This window comes from Channa argus, chromosome 17, assembly GCF_033026475.1.
Source record: "Channa argus isolate prfri chromosome 17, Channa argus male v1.0, whole genome shotgun sequence".
NCBI classification, from domain to species: Eukaryota; Metazoa; Chordata; class Actinopteri; order Anabantiformes; family Channidae; genus Channa; species Channa argus.
In genome coordinates, this window is record NC_090213.1 from 10,531,910 (window position 1) to 10,550,729 (window position 18,820).

Genomic DNA, 18,820 nt, shown 5'->3' on the forward strand with positions numbered 1-18,820 from the left:
AACATACACCACTCAACAACACCAAATTGACACTGTCTGCTTGGCCAATAGCTACTTCTGGTGCTGTTAGGGTGTTTTGTTTTAAAAGCATTTCAATGTGTTGATCTATTGTGTCAAATTAGTAAGCGGTGTAAATGGGAGCATTTTCCTGTAGCTTATCCTAACCTTCACTCTGACCTTCCTGTGGAAAGGGGTTAATGCAAACATTTAAATGCCCTCCAGGAATCACTCAAGCATCAACAAAGCATCACTTTAAAGTTCATATCTCCTTTCAGACATCTTCATTTCTTACATTCTCTAATCTCAATTTAAGAAGTTTACTTCAACTTCTTAGATCTCACCAATTACTCCCACTTTTCACTGGCATTTCTCTACTCTGTGATCACTGTGGGCAGTGTAATTTTCATCCCACTGTGTCTATGGCTTTGATTTTTGTCTTTCTTGTCATTAGTCACAAGTTGTGTTGGTGATCTAGGAACTGAAGTTTATCTGTGGCCGTCCCTTTTGCAACTATTAGCTAGGTCTTCAAGCATAATTCCAGTTTATTAACATTTTGGGGTTTTTTTTGTAGCTTATACTGTAAAACCTGACAGCTAGGCCCCTAACTAGTAGTAGTAGTAGTAGTAGTAGTAGTAGTAGTAGTAGTAGTAGTAGTAGTAGTAGTAGTAGTAGTAGTAGTAGTAGTAGTAGTAGTAGTAGTAGTAGTAGTAGTAGTAGTAGTAGTAGTAGTAGTAGTAGTAGTAGTAGTAGTGTATAATCTAAAAACTAGACTGTTTTTCTATGTAATACATGTAGTGATGTTGCCATCTGCTACAACTTCCATTATTATTTTAAGAACAGTTTTAACCTAATTGATAATTATGTACCGAATCCTACATACCTATACCTACCTATATATTTAATATCTATTTAAATATTTGCAGTTAATGGCATTTTATCAATGAGCCGTGGCCTTGTGATGTTCTCAGCTTGAAATAAATAACTAAAAATAAAAACTGGGCCTGTTCAGTGTATTGTACACTGTAAACCACCTGGTTGAAGGTTGGGAAAATCTATTGTGCTTTATGGCACAAAGAGACTTTGTTCACTGGTGTAAAGCAAGAAGGGGGCAAGTGGTCTGTCACTGCAAATAGATAAAGTTACCAGAGGTTCTCACAAGGAACAAATTCAACAAAAGATCAGTTTTGGTAAATTAGAAAGTGCACAGTAAGCCTTGGGGGGTAAATGAAGGGCTAATTGTAATTGGTAAACTGTAATCAGAGGTACAAGATGAGGCCTTCAATTATTTTGAGCTGAATCTTTCTTCAAAGCGTCACAGTAAAATTTCACATGGATTTATTCATGTTTAAATCCACTTTGTGCTACGTTTTATAAAATCTGTAGCTCAGGAGGACCTGAGAAACAGCACCCACCCTCAGGTTGCTCTTGTGGCCATTTGTGTTAAATGTAAAGCAATCTGCAGTGCACAGCATGTGTTTTTGTCCAAATGACTGCTAGAGTTTCCCCCTCTGTATTCTATGAGGCCAAATCCACCCTCTGGCTCTGTTCAGGTTTCTACGTCTCTCTTTCTCCCATCAAAGTTGTATTGAATAATTTTATGTGTTTTTGTTTCCTCTTTTCTCTGTCTCTTCTCTTCATTTTCTTGCCAGTATTTCTCGTGCCAGTATTTCTCTGCCTGTCTTTCCCCTGTTTCCATTAGCCTACCTCTGTTGTGTCCATGCTGCTCTATTATGTCTCTGTTGCATTCTCTGGCCCCCTTTCTCAGTCCCATGGTGTTAGTTACCAAACCTTAAATTCTTGATAGTGTTTGTTAATAGTGATACTTCAGTGCCTCAGGTGACTGGTCCTATACTACACTGGGGGTCTGTGAAAGTCAACATCCAGCTGTATTGCTGCAATGTAACAGATCAGAATGGGGTAGCTGTCCTCTCTAAGCCTCTACAAATAAAACAAGTGTTTAAAGTTAATAGTCATATTTTATTATGGATTGAGAACCTATTTGTTCTCTCTGTTTTGCTTTAAAGTCAACTTACTGTATGTTAGTATTGGTTTCAATCCGGGGTTATATCTTTGCCACCATATTGTTTCTGTTTGGTAGGCAGGCTAAATGCTAGAGGACTGTAACAATACTTGCTGTGCATGCCACACAACTTTTTCAGTCTTCCCCTGGGCAGCAGCAAAGTACACCCATTTGTCACTCCCTCATTTATAATTCAGATCTAGTTTCAACATTCTGGATTTCTTTCCAAGACTTGCCTTTTTCTACTTGGTCCGGCCAGATTAAGGGTTACCATTAGTTTGATTGTTTTTCCTTTTCCCCTCAGCAATTTCTCTAACATGTTTTTCTGAAAGCTTCAGCTGTGCAGCATCAATTTTCCTCTTTTACTCTTTCTGCCACATGAAAATGTCAGCTGTTTCTGTATGAAAAAAGGGCAGTTATTCCCGCTGCCCCTTACTGATGTTCTTAGCCTGAACTAACCCAGGTAAGGCTATCATAGCATGTGTTTAGCAATTACAATTACAACAATGTTTGATCTTCTCTTCTCCTTTCTGCTTTCTCCCCATCACTCCCTCAGTGTCTCTTCAGGATATTACAATGAGGAAGGCTTTCAGGAGTTCCACTATTCAGGACCAGCAGCTTTTTGACCGCAAGTCACTGCCCATCCCACTACAGGAGACCTTTCAGACCTGCGAGCAGCCGCCGCCCCTTAACATCCTCACACCTTACAGGTCTGAATGTTATAATACAGAACAGCATTGGATCTATGCCAGCTCTATATGATGATGTTTGAAAAGCAAATCTTTCAGTTTCGTGTGCATAAAATACATAAAATAAAGTGCTATGGTTCCTTTTTTAATGACAACCTGACAAGACAAGTTTCCCCTGAATAGTAACACTTGTTCTCTGAGCCCAGCATGACACTAACTACACCATCCTTTACATAAATGTGTCAGTTCAGTCTTGAACATGACAAAAATTAATACAGTAGTATTTTGGGTTGAGAGGCACATCGAAATACTGATGCCCAATGTGTTAACAAAAAAGTACCTAGATGGCCTTCTGGCTGCAGTTTGGCCATTATTTTTTATTACACCTCTGCCTGGCACTGTAAAAGCATTTCATAAACGCAGTAGTGATACTCACAATGAGGCACCACACAGATAAAGTAGAAAACACACATTGATAGCTGTAACCTCAAGTAGATATGACGCTTGACTTGATATTGACTTAAGAAGATATAGGTACATGCCTTATGTTTCATGGGCTTTGTTTGCATGTCTTTAAAGTCTTTGTAGTGCATCTATGAGAGAACCCAGCTGTGTTGGTATATTATTACAGGCAGGCTTGTACCTCTTTCACACCAGGCATCTTTTTTTTGGCTCTTGAGGTTGAGCTGGGTGAGTAGAGTGTTAGAAAGAGCCCTCTGAAGATGAATAATCTAAAAGAAAAAAAAAAACCTCTGCTGGTCAGCTCCCCCTCCTTTTTATTTCTCAGCTTTCTCATCGTGCTGTTTTCTCACTACTTTTCTTTTCCACCCCTCAATTTTTTCCTTCATACATGACCCTTGTCTGTTAAATAGTTTCCCCCTGACCAAACTACTTGAACAAGGTTAAAAACACAATCTCTCCATTTTATGTGTGTAGAGACACGTCCACAAGCACTGTAAGGAAACAGGTGCAGGCGTTAGGCTGCAGCATTACAATCTGTCGCGGGCGTGTTTTTTAACCTCTGGGTCCTGACAGAGTGAGCGGCAGATATGGCTGAAGTTTTTTCCAATTTCAGTGTAAATGCCCTGTTTGTTGCTGCCAAAAAGCTACGAGACAATTTTTAGTCAGACAAATGCTGCAGGTTGAATTAGACATAACAATTCCACATTGTAAGCACAAAGGTCAATACCCATGCTGACTGGAATTGCTCTCACACCTCCTTTAATAAAAACTAATTCCCTTGAGATCATGGATGAGGTATCTGTTATAGACAGCTGTGAGAGAACATGATTTAATATGCTTTTTTGATTTGTCAGTTGTTTGGTCTACACAATGCTCATCTGGTGTTTCCGTTTGGTCCAATTAGTTTTAGGTTCCCCTCTATTTTAACTCTCACTTCAGAAATGATTTGTTCATCAGTTCAGAATGGCTGATTTGCACTTACATGGGTTGTGATTTCATTGTTATGATTCATAATTTTAAGTATTGTCTCTATTTTTTCTTTTCAATCGCTGTGCTTCTATGCTTTCCTCTCAGTTTTTCCCCTCTTCTCCGTTCTCTCCTTTCCTCACCAGGAGTCTCCATAGGAAACATCCCAATCAGTTTTTTTTTCCTCAGTTCCCACCATGAACGCAGCTGTTATGCTCTTTCTATCTCTTGCTGTCTCCCTCTCATACACATAAGCAAACATGCACATAAACACCTCAAAAATTCAGAGCGAGTATTTACACGAATGCTTGAATACTATCTGCAGTGCATACACAAATTAGTGAGCGCTCTCTTCGCCCTTGTCTTATCCCATTGTTGAATTCCATTTTCATAACTTTGTTGTGTGGCATATCATTAAACTTTCCACTCTTGCCTTTTGAAGAATTTCCTTTTCATGCTCTCTGTTTTTGCTCTTATCGGTGTCCTCATCAGGTAATTGTCTCCAGAAGCATGGCAGATGCTGGGTAAAGGCAGCTGTATACTTTAAAATAGAATTGATTGGTCAGGATGCATCACCTCTTTTCTTTTTAAGATAAAAACGCTCAGCCTTTAACCATGACCAGAGATATGATTCTCAAAGACTCTCTGTCTTCAGAGGTGTAAAAAGTGGGTTTGCACAACACTGTCACAGAGTATATTCCGATACTAGTTTGCAGAAAATGCATTTAAGGACAGAGGAAGAAAAATGGAGAATGAATGTAACCACCCTTTCTCTTGATTCACTAAAATGTTAAATTCAAAGTACCTGACATCAATGGATGAAAATACTTTTTAAATTTCATTGTCTTTTGCTGATTTTCTGGAAATTTGCTTATTATTTGCTCTACACTATGTCTGGCTTTTGTTCCAGTATATTTAGATTGAATGTGTTTGCACATGGGAAATATATTGTTGTATATGTCTTTTGATTTATACATTTTAGCAACTAGCATGTATGTGTATCCTCACTAAAACTGTGTTTCATTGACAAGTCCTTTAAATGTATCCTTTTTAGATTCAGGATGTAATCGACAGTGGTATGAAATATGTATATTAGATTTCCCAATATTGCATAAATTCAATGGAAAATGGAATGGGGGGAAAAAAAATGAAAAAGACATTTACAAACGGCCAAGAAGTAAGAAAAGACATTTACAAGGGTTAACCCCATGATATTATAATATGAAACTTTTCCTACAGATTGTGTAGGCATTTTCTTGTCTTTTTTTTCTGTTTTCCTCTAACCACAAAGGTCTGAACCAAGTGAGGAGCAGAGTTGAGGAGGAATGAATGATGGCATAGGACATAAGCTAATATTATTGACAAATGGTAAACAGATGAACATTTCTGGAAAAAGATATTATATCAAATTATCAATTATTAAATGTCCCACACTGTCTATTCTTCAGTTCTCTCCCAACTATGTCATTATAGGTTTAAGTAGACAGAATGAAATAATAAATGTGAGAGGCTATTTCAAATAGATCTTTAAGGTCGTCTCCATTTCCTGTGTCCTTTTATGTAGAGTTGAAAGAAAAGCGAATCATTAATCAGTCAGCAGTATTTCGGTTATTACTTAAAGGTTTGAATGAATTTTAAAATGTCAATACCATTATTACCATAATACCACTATTATAAATAAAAATCAGCGCACTGTGATGTTATCTAATGTCTTAGTTTGTTGGACAAACAGCCCTTAAAGTTGAATGTATGTACACAGTTAAATTTTTTTTGTATGATAAAGAAAAGCAGCAAAGAGAGGGGGGGGAAAAAAGGAAAAACTAAACTAATTAGGCTCTTCCATTATCATAATATTTCCAGATTCTTTTTCAATAAAGTTTTTAATCAATTAAATATACATTGAAGCTTTAATATTGCCAAACTGTGTTTTTATTTTGTTATTAGCTTCTTAAAAAAAACTACTTTTTCAAAATGGCAACTGAAATGTACAAACTTTCTTTGTCCATTTACAGGGACGATGGGAAGGAGGGTCTGAAGTTCTACACCAATCCATCATATTTCTTTGACCTGTGGAGAGAGAAGATGCTGCAGGACACAGAGGACAAGAGGAAGGAGAGGCGAAAACAGAAGGTAAGTCTTGACAATAACAAACACAGGGCCCTAGCTGTGTATTGTACTGTTCGTTGCACACAACAGATGAGGGTTGTGCTGATTGGTTGGTTGCTGCAGTACGCTGAGGTGTCCGTGATTAGCAGCTGTGAACACTGAGGACATGAAGTGAACAAGAGACAGGGATTGATGTGTCCTGCTTGAACAAACTGACAGAATGATTCACTTATAGATTTACAGGCCTGGCTCCATATCATGTCGCCTAATGCATTAATTAGCCACCAGTCATTGATTAAGCAACTCTTTCTACAGTCAGCCCTCTTAGTTATTACTTGTGTGATCATTACATTTAATTAATGGAAGCATCTGGTCTTCACTGCTCCCACACTGTGCATCATCCCTTCGCACACACACACACACACACACACACACACACACACACACACACACACACACGGTCTCAGGAGGAAGATCTGTACACATGCAGTCTGAATGGCTTGTGTACATTGAATTTTGATTAATGCAAACACACACACAAATAAATGAAAGAGCTCTTTCACACACATAGAAAGCCTGTCTCCCTCATTAAACTCTATGACCCCTACTCAGCAAAATAGAGGGGTTTCCCACCCTCTTCACCAGGAGCTCTATTTGAGATCAGCTTGCATTTCCCTGCGTGGGAAGAAGGGTGTGCTTCAATTTTTGCCCCCTCACAGTAAATCAAAGCTTATCACAGACAAGTCAATAAGGGAAAAGGCAGAGTGATTTTGCATTTGGGGTTCATGTGAATAAAGAGAATATAAATTGTTGTTTGAGGTTTTAAGGGATTGGGAGAATGGTGGAGAGAAGACAGAGCAATAGTGGTCATGAATTAACTGTAAGTAGAGAAATTAATGATGTTTATAAGTGGTTATTTAGTAGTTTAGTCTATGTCAGTTTACAGATGCTAAAATAAAATACATGGATTTTTTTTTTTTTTAAGGGTAAAATAAAACACAATGTTAATTTTCAGCAGTAGAGAGAGTTTGTTTGATATGACTGAAGCTCATTCCAATGATTTCATTCTAATTAAAGCCCTGGGTGGGCTCAGCTTGAAAAGCCATGTTCATTTCCCTATTCACCACACAGGCATTTACAGAGTCCATGAAAGGGCCTAGAGGACATTCACAGACAGGCAAAGCAGGATGGATTAGCAGAATTACACACACATATTTGTTGGTTTGTGTAACCATCATGGTGGATAAATGGTGTGAATGAGGACCATAGCAATTACACTGTGGAAAAAAAAAAAATAAAATTCTCAAATATTTTTTTCCAGTGGCAACTCTGACACAAACACAAACTTAAAAAGATCCAAATCAATGATGAACTACCATGAAGCTGCAGTGTCAAGGACCTGATGAGCTGTGCCACCGGTCATGCTGTCAAAACATTTTTGTGCCATGACAAACAATTTTCCAATTCTCTTTTTCTCTTGATTATCTGTAATTGTCATTACTCTTACATTGTCTCTTAGGGTCATCCACCCTTTTTCTTCCCAGCACAACTTTATATTATGTGAAATGGCTGAACATTATGGTTTTAGTTAATATCAAAAGTAAATATAAAATATCAAAAGCTAATTTGTAAATATGGATGTGAGAAAGTTATGCAAAATCACATAACATAATGGATTTTATATCTAATGCAATGAAATGGGAACTTAGTAGGTGCACCCTGCTTTATGTGGTGGTAGGCACAGTTTTTATAGTACCAGTGAGAAAATAAAATAAAATACAGTAGGTCTAGTGGCAGCACTGTACAATGATTTGTAATACTTAGAGAAATGAGGGTGCTGTTTTTTCCCAACAGAGCTAATGTATGTATGTCTGCATGAGTTGTACATATGTTGTACATCAAACAAAATCTTAGACAAATCAGATTTACTTTTAATTAACATTTTCTCTGCAGCATCAATTGAAGCAAGAGATTTTTGTCAAGAATTGCAAAACAAATGTAACATTAATAAATGTACAGTATGTGTACAGTACAGTATGAATTTCATTAATGGCTAGTCATCCACAAAAACTTTGTCTAAAATAACACATTCATGAAACAATTTATACAAAGACTTACAATAGACATCAGCTCTTGTTTGTAGTAAAACTAAATCTTGTTGTGTATATCTGACTATTTAGGTGCTTTTCTAAATACATTCCTTGAAACCACTGAGATGAGAAAAGAAGTTTGGATGTCTTCCTGTGAGTAGGAAAAGTATTTGATTTTAACTGTAGCACTTGGGAGACAGTTCATCAGTTCAGATCCACATTAGTTCCTACTCCACAGAAAAATGACAAGTATTTTATTGTAGGGATTTAAAGAACCATATTGAAAGACTTGTGAGTGAAATTAAGTACAGTCGTGATTGGGCATCCATTATTACTACAGTACAAGTACCAGTACCTGTTTTTTCACCCCCATTTACGATTGTACTCACTCATATCTACAGTTCTCAACCAACCTTGATCTGTCCTCATATGAAGTATATTGTATAATTAATTATAAAAATTCATTTTATGTACTTTTTGAGCAATCCATTTCTTGAATTGTCTTTAACGTATGTCCTTCTAAACCTACTGGCCAACATATCTTCTAAAGTGTCCCTATAGTGTAATTAAATTCTTACATTCGAGATGTAGGAACTGGCACCAAGAGCTGCAATAATAATCTGCTATGTCCTAGTGACCACATTTGACAGAATTTACATTTAGTCATTTAGCAGAGGCTTTTATCAAAAGGGACTTACAAGTGAGGTACAAGGCAGCAAAAATCTAAGTCAATGAGAAAACATCCAAGCACAGTCCTAGCAGAAAAGTGTTTACGTTTCATGAAGTGCAAATAGGAGAAAACAAGTTTAGAAAAAAAAGATTTAAGTGCATAAGAAGGTGCGGAAGAGTTTTTTGAATATTGGGAGTGAGTTTGCTGACCGTGCAATTTGATGCATCATGTCACTATTTAGTAAAACCACATGAACAAAACCACATATTAACACTGTGTGTAAATAGTCAAACGGGCAACAAACAGTTACACTGACTTGTAGCCGAGACAGGAAAAGTCCTAATCTTATTAGCTTCTGTGTTAGCCTCACCCTCAGTGGATTAGTAGTGGACTATGTGCTGAGCCAGTCAGAGGGAGACAGAGAGAGTGGGAGGAAAGTCCCAGGGACACAGGAGAAGCGGAAATGCAAAGGAGGAGAAGGAGAGAAGCAGATTGAGGTTTGTCTCCAGTTCCTCAACTCATACTTCTGTCTCATTATGGCACACACATGCATCCTATTTGAAAAATGTACATTTATACGTAGGCCCAATTATTTTTGTCCGTATATATGTAAAAAGCACCACTGAATTTGTCCAAGTCTGAAGGGTAGCTACCAGTCCCCTTCAGGGCCAGGGGGTGGTCCATTGTTTCTCAGAGTTAATTTCAAATGTTTTATCCACCTATCTGTAACCGCTCATCCTATTCAGGAAAAAACCCTTGAGCTGAACCAAACTCTTTTTAATAGGGATCTAAAACCCACACAGGAAAACCATGTTTTCCTGTGTGGGGGCTGTTGGGGGTCTGACCTGACGAAGATCCTTTTCAGATTAAAACCTGTTCTGTTTGTCAATAAAATCTTATAATTTGAAGCTTCAGTCTGGGAGTTACCAGAGTAAAAGGTGCTGTAAGTCCCATGAAAACCTTTCCTGAATCTGCACACACAGATGCTGTAGGCGTTAGATAAAGCATCATATCTCTATTATTACTGCTGGGATACAAATTTGCAATGTCTTCTTCCCTGCAATATCTTTCTACCCATCATGCTGCGGTTGCTGTGGCAACAACTTTGACCCTTTCAAGACACTAAGACTGCAAAGTTGGAGCCGTGTGTCACAGAGAGTGACCGAGGCTGACACCCTGAACAGTGCCCTGCTCCTGACCAGAGCAGCTGTACACATTCAAGGCTGTCCCACTGTCAGCACAGGCACACTTGGCTTTTTGTTTGTCACCATCGAAGCTTCACCCCTGGGTGTTTCATTGAAGATATTTTGTCTGGGAAGAGATACAAGATAAAGGTTTCTTTTTTTTACTAGAATTTGCAGGATCAAACTACCTTTTCTTAGAGTTGGGTTCATTCCAACTCTTGAGGGGATCTCACGTGCAATTTCTGCATTTCTCTGGAACATAAATAGGGATTCATTTTAAATGTGAACTTTTTAATAATCTTTGGCAAGACGTACCAAACATCCTCTGTGTATCTGACCATAGACGAGCTCCGTAATGGCTGCGATTTGAGAAGCAGATTTCTTTTTCTTTTTTTTTTTTTCTTTAAATAGAATAACTAAGAACTATGCTTTTATCTTTATTTATATTATTCACTCTAGGCCGCCTATGTAGTAAATGTATATACTGTATAGGCATATATCTATAATGCTGGATATCTTGTCACTCAACTCAACATGTCTATGATCATGATAATAAGTAAGGTGTCAGTTGCCGTGGTCATGTTAGAAAAACATTTTGCAGTAGGAATACTTCTCTTGTTCCTGTCAGCCTTTGCTTTACATTTTTTGGTTCCTGGTCTAATTTGTTTCTAAATCTGTGCAGCTGGAAATGCCTTATCTTGTATTTCCCAAGGGCTTTATAAGAGTCCTCTCTGAAACCCATCCTCCCTTCCTGACTCCCTCAGAGGTAAGACCTTCATGGCCTTCCACAAGAGCATCTGCCCCTCGACATGGTTGCCTGCAGCCCTCTCTAACCTACCTCTCCTCACTCTCCCTCTGTGGTTTGGTCTAGACAAGTGAGCTCCCCTCCTCCTAACCACTATTAACAGCCCTCTAGTTTTTACCTGTCCTGACTGCATATCAGTTCTACTTTAGGGGTAGCAGCCCAGGAGTCTCGACTTTGAAAACCTTAGTACATTTTACCTTCGCCTAAGAGTATTGAGCAAATGTCTATTAGATGGAAAACAAATGCATAGCAAACAGCAAGTCAGTGCATCGACTTTTACTTTTGTTTTACTTGAAAAAAATGCTAACTCAACTCAGTGTTGCTCAGCTCAGTTGCTTTAAGTTTCGCTGCTGTTTGTTGCTAGAATATAGAACATTTGTCTTGTTCATGTATTTCTTTATACCCGTATTGCTTAGCAACACTGTCCCACCTGGAAAAAAGTATATGTGAGAAGAAAAAGCTATTTGAATGGAAAATCTTCTCATTTTAGTTACATTATACATGTGGTGTTTACACCTTGATAATTTTGAAGAATTTCTTAGTCTACAATAGATAAAAAAGGATTTGGGACATTTTCTAAACTCCTTAGTATTTTTTAACTGCCAATTGATTATTATTACATTCATTAGGAAAATCAGTAGCTGCATACAAAAAATGCAGGACTATGTACAAAACCAGTAGTTCAGCAGCAATAATTTGTGTATTGTGAGAGTGGTTTGTGTTAGTGTCAGCATCAGGGTGGTCCAGTGGCTGTGTCTGACTCCCAGCGGGGTCATTTACACAGAAACATAGCTGCAGTTTTGCTGAGTCTATCACTTTGCTGGTGTGTCTATATATTGAGTGCATTCAGTGTGTACAGTCTCCCTGTATGAGCAGAGACAGGCATACGAGAATGTGTTGTGTATATAACATGCTGTAAATCTGCTATATTACACACATTCTACTCAGCGACACTTTTATCTGCCAGTATCAGTTTATTCAAAGAAGCGACGATACGTAGCAGAGGTGAACATCCCTCTGAAATTAGCTACATTTGTAAAGACTGAAAAACATACAAATATGTCTACTAATTTTCTCTCACCTCAGAAGAAATTGCACCTTCTTCCCCTTTTTATTACTTCTTACTTTTTTCATCTTGCTGCATTAAAATCTCCACTTTGTGACACTCTGAACAAATGGTTGTCCCCCTTTGGTAGCATTGTGCCTGTTTCTCTTTGATCTGTTATCTGCTGACCACTTGCCACTCCCTATAGCATCAATAAAACAAAAATCGTATAATATAATTTGCAAACCCCTATGTAGCACAGGGATGAGTTTATTTGTTTGTGTGCAAGTATGCCCTTTAAATGTTGCCAGCACATGATTACTGCAAAGCTTACATGACGTCAGAGGTTAATCTAAGTAAAACTAGTCTAAATTATATAGCAGAATTTTAAAAGCTCAGTATACTTTAGAAAATGTCAGAAGTCAGTAGGTTAAAATATTTGAACTTCTGATGATGCACCTTCAGCTTAAGCAGGCAATATTGTCTGGGCACAGTGCTCTCTCAAGTTTGGAATATATAGCATTCAGATTGTCAGTTCAGATATATAAATGTGTTGGAGCCAAGTAGACAGTCATTCAGTGTGTGTGTGTGTGTGTGTGTGTGTTTTTTTGTTTGAGTGCAGAGGCTTCTCCTCAGCCACTGGCTCATCAGGGGTAATGGGCCATAATGAATCAGAACCTAATCAATGTGCATTACCATTAGGATTTACTCCCAAGCTTGCTCTTGGGCAACATCAACATCATTTAGCCAAAACAGAGGAGATGCTGTCCACAACCCGTGTCATGTTGAATCACCAGCCTGTCAGGCAGCATGTTTCATTTGACCACACACACACACACACACACACACACACACACACACACACACACACACACACACACACACACACACACACACACACACACACACACACACACACACACACACACACACACACACACACACACAGGGTATGCCACCCTGGAGGATCTACATGACAAAAAAAGAAATTGATTAGTATTGGCTTTAATGGAGAGAGCAACTGTGACAGGCTAGAAATTATGTTTCAGAGACCTTTGCTTTACCTCCAGAAACATTTCTGAGGGGAATGATGCACCACAACATGAAATGTGTTAATACACATATCCAATCTATGTGGTGTTTATGCCTTAGAAATAGTATTGCAGGTTTCTAAAAAGCCAGAGTGCAAACGTGAAATGTTAGACGTTTGTAGAGCAGTTTGTAGAATGCATCTTGTTTCATTGGGTGTGCTACGTCTTGCATGAAACCTGATTATTGTAATGTACACAAATCTGCCTACTTTTGCTGATTTGAACATTTGGTTGCCTGGGGATGTTGTATATTTTTTATTTTCAGCAAATCCCACAAAGAGGCCAAAACCAACAATGAGTTGATCTTATTAACAGCCAGCATTACACTGTATAGCATTACACACGCAATAATAATGCGTGCAACTAGTCACTACTGAAAATAGTCCCTGACAAATGCTATAATTACTCTATTTTGAGTAATGTCTGACCTAATCTGTAGTGTTTAGATGTAAAAGAAAAACGAAAGCCTTTCTGAAAACAGAGACAACTTTAAATTTGTGACCTGGTTTTAATGATCTTCGCTGTGAATCGGTGGGCTTTAGGGTGAGTGGAACACACATTCTGGGGAAGTTTTAAGGAATTGCTGCTTTCTTTCATAAAACCGTTTTGAAAGTAAAGGCAATATAAAAATGACCACTCTTGTCCTCAAATATATGTGCTAATACAGTTGGAAAATGTATTTTTGATAAAACTGTTTATTAGGATTGCATATTATTTTCTAATACTGAATGCATAAAGTGGTTCAAGATAATTAAATAACTGAGAAGGTGTTTTCATGCTTACTGGTGTCCTCTTCATCTTAGTTTCCTCCTTGTGCTATATTCCACTGTATTATTTTGAGTTGGCTTGAGCATGTGTGTTTGTTTTGCACGTCACTACTCAGTGTGTGCTGTTGTTTGAGGTCTGTCTTTTTGCACATTTTTGTTCTTCTATTCCAGTAAAATCTCTCACTTTCTACATCAGTCTTGTGTTTTCTCTGAAGCTCAGTTGTTTTTTTTATGTCTGTGTGTGTGTGTGTGTTTGCACTAAATTGTGTGCCACTGCGTCCCGCCTGCATTGTGACATCCCCTGAGCTGTGCACATTTGTCATTTTTCTGCACTTTTCTTTTACCCCTTTCCCCTTTGTCCCACTTGCTCTCACCGCCCACTCTCTTTTTGTCCCTGTTGACTATGTGGAGCAGTGTTGTGTTCATCCTCTGCCATGTTAATTTTTTTTTTCCCCTCCCTCCCCTCAACCCTGGTGCTTCTCTTGTGGTTTTTGTTCTTGTAGTTGCAGGACCCCCGCATGTATGATCAGGTCTATAGGTACTTAGACCTTCCAGGGCAGGTATGTGAAAATACAGCGATTATCCTAAAACTGTGTGTGTTTTATGCTACAGCACTTTAATGCTTAGTTTCTCTACTATACTTCTTTACAATGTAAAATGTGTTTTTGAAGCAAATCGTGGTGAAATCTGGGAGGAAGGGAGTGCTGTTTCATGATGGACCTCAGTAAATAAGTTAATCAAATTGTCACTTTATTACTACTTTGTGGCGTCTATGTATTGATAAAAATATATACTTGTATGATAATTTAGTTTCTGCTGAGTTAGTCAATGAGCACTCCCTGTTCCCAAGCTTGTATGATAGTATTTTATTTTCTGTTAAGTGCTTTAAGAACCCTTCTCCCTAAACAACTTTGTGATCTGCCTCTTCAGAAAGCAAATAGAGTACATTGTGTATATATGTAACATCTGTCAGGTTTAGATGTTTGTCAGTAGCTGGCATTTAAAATTAAGGTTAATTGTTACTGTTTATGGATATTTATGTGGTACTTGCAAATCTAAATAAAGACGATGTAGCAGAATAATTGTAGAGGGGGAAACTTGGCGTTTGACGTTTGATTTCATTGTGTGTCTGTCTGAAGTGTTGTAAAATGCTTCTTCTACTCACGTTTCACACAGCTTTTCCTGTTATAGTGTGTAACAGGCAGCCACTCTGTTTTGCATTCTGAAAGGTGAAGTGAAGTTTGAATAACACCAGGTGTTATCTTCTCCCTCCCTTTCCCTCTATCCCCAAACTATCACCAATGGCTTTTTCCCCGACTTGATTCATCTCTTGCATCTTCCCTATCTCTGTCCTCCCTCAAATTATTTCTTCCCACACCATCGTCAACATCACGTCATTCTGCCCCTTTTCACATTCTCTACCAAAGCTGAAGGCGATAGACCGTCCACAGGAGCAAGAGAAAGTACCGCGAGCACCTCACGACCGGAAAAAGGAGTGGCAGAAACTGGCGCTGGGGGCTGAACTGGCCCAGGACATACCTGACGACGGACACAGAGAAGCCAACGGATCTGCAGGTTACCACAACAACAGGTAAGCAAAGCATTTTTATTAATGTGTTTGCCAGACATCCCATTGTAGGAACATGCACATACTTGTACTCCCTGGTAGCCATGGAAAGACAATATGAAAGAGTTTATAGCTTTACCTTTTAAAATAAGCTTCAAAAATACTCATCAGATAAACCCTTATGTCAGCAGGATGTACTCACTTCATCTTCGAAAATAAATTGTTCCCACTACACAGAGAATGGGTTTTTGCACTTTACAGTACACTTCACTGGCACTGGGGAAATGAAGCTGCAGCAGCGATGATTAAGGTCCCTCACAGAGTGTGTCTCAAAGCTCCAACACCACTTGTATTCACTAATTTCCTGCCAGTCAGTGTAAATACTAATAGATTTCATGCAAATTGGTGGATTTCCTGGATTTGTCTTGTCATGAACAGCTGACTCAATATCTTCGATAATAGATTTAAAGTAAATTGATACCATGTACTGTAGAGAGATCTACAGACAGATACTGTAGATAGATAAACATATACTGGTAGCTTGGACGTATCCAGATGGGTTGTTGTTTTATATTTTTACTTACAGGATAGTTATGTCTCTTCAGGCCTCTTAAATCACTGAAATTTCATAAGCAAATGTGACAGGGGACATGAGGACGCATTGCTCGATTGAATAGGGCCCATAGTCTAGACTCTGTCAAATCTTTCAAATTCTGACTGTGAAAGGACCAAAAAAGTCCTGCACACTGTTGATCATCCAAATCATCATTGGTTTAAAATGTTGAATATGAACAATTTTTCATGACGATGATGGTGATGATCACACACACAAACAGGATTAAAGACAAGTGAGAAAACAAAAACACATCTTTCTGCTCAGGGCTCCCTTGTACATGGAGCAGTTGGAAGGGCCCTTCTCGTTGGCGGCGCTGCCCTACAGCCAGATGAACGAGCTGCTGAACCGTACCGGCGACAGAATGTATTCACGGCCCCACGACCCTCCACCGCCTCCACCTGCCATGCACCCACTGGGAGAGATCAAGCCACCCTCTGTGATCAGGTGGGACAGGAGACAACATACAACCCCTCATTTGCAAGCCAGAGAAATTGCCATAGCGCTGATTTCCAGCTCATCGAGCAGATTCCTCGTGTGAATAGAGTTTGGAGAATTATTTGTAAATACTATTTTACATAGTCTCTGATTCACACCTACAGCGTTGTAATCCTACTGCTACCGTATGTTTTTGGCTTCTTTTCTGTTTCTCATATGGACGAATTGGATTTTTTGCTCCGACGGAGCTTAACAGAAAAACATAGGGAAGAATGGAAGGAGAAAGTGCTAGATGACCAGATGGAGGACTGAAGGTTTATTAGACCAAAGATGGGTTAGAAAGAGAAGAGCTCTAAGAAGGGCCACTGAGTGTATTACAGGTAGTTTTTCTGCTCCACACTTTTGCCGCATATGTCACTGTTTGAAGAGATGGAGAGATCAGAGGGAATGATTAGGACTGCAGCTTTAGCAGCACCAGAGAAATACTGCATTGATTTTTTTGGAGAAGTCCTTGCACCTATCTTCTCCTCCTCCACTCAAACTCTCTCCGTCCCCGCTGTATTTTATTTACTCTCCAATCCGTTTCTGACCTTTAGTTCTGATGCACTTAAGTCTCACTGTTTCTTCTTTTATGACATTACTATTATTGTATTTATCTTCGCAATTCACCCTTTTTCAAACCTTTCCGACACTAAATGCAGCACATTAAGTAGCTATTGGTACAGATACAGCCTCGCGTGTGCTTAGAAGACATTATTGGCACATTCTTTTCCTCTACGTTCTCTCTTGCTGTGCTTTTTGTCTGCAGCAGTTTTCTCCGTAGGAAGAATATTGATTGTGAACACGTCTGTCTTGTCGTGCTTGTTATTAGCTCGATCCACCCACACAGCTTCAGCATCACTGAATGGCCAGTACTATTAACATTCTGTCTTTAATGTACAAGATAGAAGCTCCAGGATTTCAATTGTCTGAGTCTTTTAACCTCTTATTCAGCATACAAACATTCAGGTACACATTCTTTAGAACGCTTTTAATTTCCAGTAAGGACTTTGTAAGGACTTGTTGCAGAGCTAAGGACCCCTTGCAGAGATGTGTGACCTCTGTGACAACACTCTTAATGCACTGTTGCACAATTGTAATTGGAAAGTAGTTTGTCTTGTGAACTGATGGAGCAGTTCATTAATAATTTTGTTTCGGTACAAAAGAACAAAATCCTCCAATGCTCAACATGTACTTCAACATTTGTGAACTGACTTTCACACAGCACTGCTGCTCTTAATTATTGTTATGAGCTTCTTACTGTACATAGTTTTAATGACTCCTGTTCAAGATTTTACAGTGTGTATCATTTTGAAACAATGGCTGCCTAGATTCAGACAGGTTGACAAAAGCCAAAAGTTAATTTCAATCCAGTGACCCCTGCGTTTTGCCAAGTCCAAATGTTAACTGTCCGTGGCAGATTTTATCAGATGACCTTCTGTTTATTCTCTCCCCCATCCAGCTCCAGTTCTGGTTTTTCTGACAGCAGACCTCAGTCTCCAGCGCGGACAGCAGGCCTCAACTCCAACACTCCTCCTCCTCCGCCACCTCCTCTCCCCCCTCCGCCGCCCCCCTTACCCTCTGCGGGCCTGCGGGGCACCCCACCTCCTCCCATTCCTCCTCTACCAGTCCAGCAACACCCCCCAGCGATACCGCCGCCCCCTGCTCCTCTCCAGATTGCCCCAGGGGTGCTACACCCGGCCCCTCCGCCCGTGGCGCCTCCTCTACACTCTTCCTCTCCGGCTCGTCTCCAGCAGGTCCTGGACAAGGGCCTACCCATGGGCTCCGGGACCCAGTCAGATGGCACCATCCTGCCTCCTCCCCCACCACCACCTCCTCTGCCCCTCCCTGGAGCGCGAAGCTCGTCGCCCTGTCTGTCAAGCGCACCACCTGTGCCCGCCTTCCCCACAGCAGGAGCCATGGCCTCTCCACTGCCCCACACTGTCCACGATCTGGGGACCAAGAGGCACCATCCAGCCAATTTGCCACCCATCAGCGACGCACGCAGTGTTCTGCTGGAAGCTATCAGAAAAGGTTGATTGTTTTACTAGATTTACTAGAAATAACAAAGATGAATGGGATGAATGGGATTACACTGTTACAAATACGTTGTATTTGGAGGAGAGGGCACAATTGATAAAGTGTATACTGGATATACAGCCAAATTTAAGTGGAGAACATACTTCACCAGAGTTCCCTGAGGTGGACCTGCACATCAGGGCCATAATGGAAACACTGCACACCATGTTATAGATATGCACACGATAA

At 39.5% G+C, this 18,820-nt stretch overlaps 1 protein-coding gene across 5 annotated transcripts in view; it reads left to right on the plus strand.

Annotated features, from left to right (window-relative positions):
- Nucleotides 1-18,820, plus strand: part of wasf1 (WASP family member 1) — a 48,942-nt gene that overhangs the window by 28,314 nt on the left and 1,808 nt on the right. For 3 of the 5 annotated variants that reach the window (XM_067482009.1, XM_067482008.1, XM_067482007.1), the window contains 6 exons: nucleotides 2,577-2,730; nucleotides 6,150-6,267; nucleotides 14,399-14,455; nucleotides 15,323-15,486; nucleotides 16,343-16,522; nucleotides 18,015-18,586. In XM_067482009.1, the coding sequence (XP_067338110.1) occupies nucleotides 2,577-2,730; nucleotides 6,150-6,267; nucleotides 14,399-14,455; nucleotides 15,323-15,486; nucleotides 16,343-16,522; nucleotides 18,015-18,586 (1,245 nt within the window). The remainder of the gene's footprint in view (nucleotides 1-2,576; nucleotides 2,731-6,149; nucleotides 6,268-14,398; nucleotides 14,456-15,322; nucleotides 15,487-16,342; nucleotides 16,523-18,014; nucleotides 18,587-18,820) is intronic. The other 2 variants (XM_067482011.1, XM_067482010.1) reach the window with 2 other exon arrangements.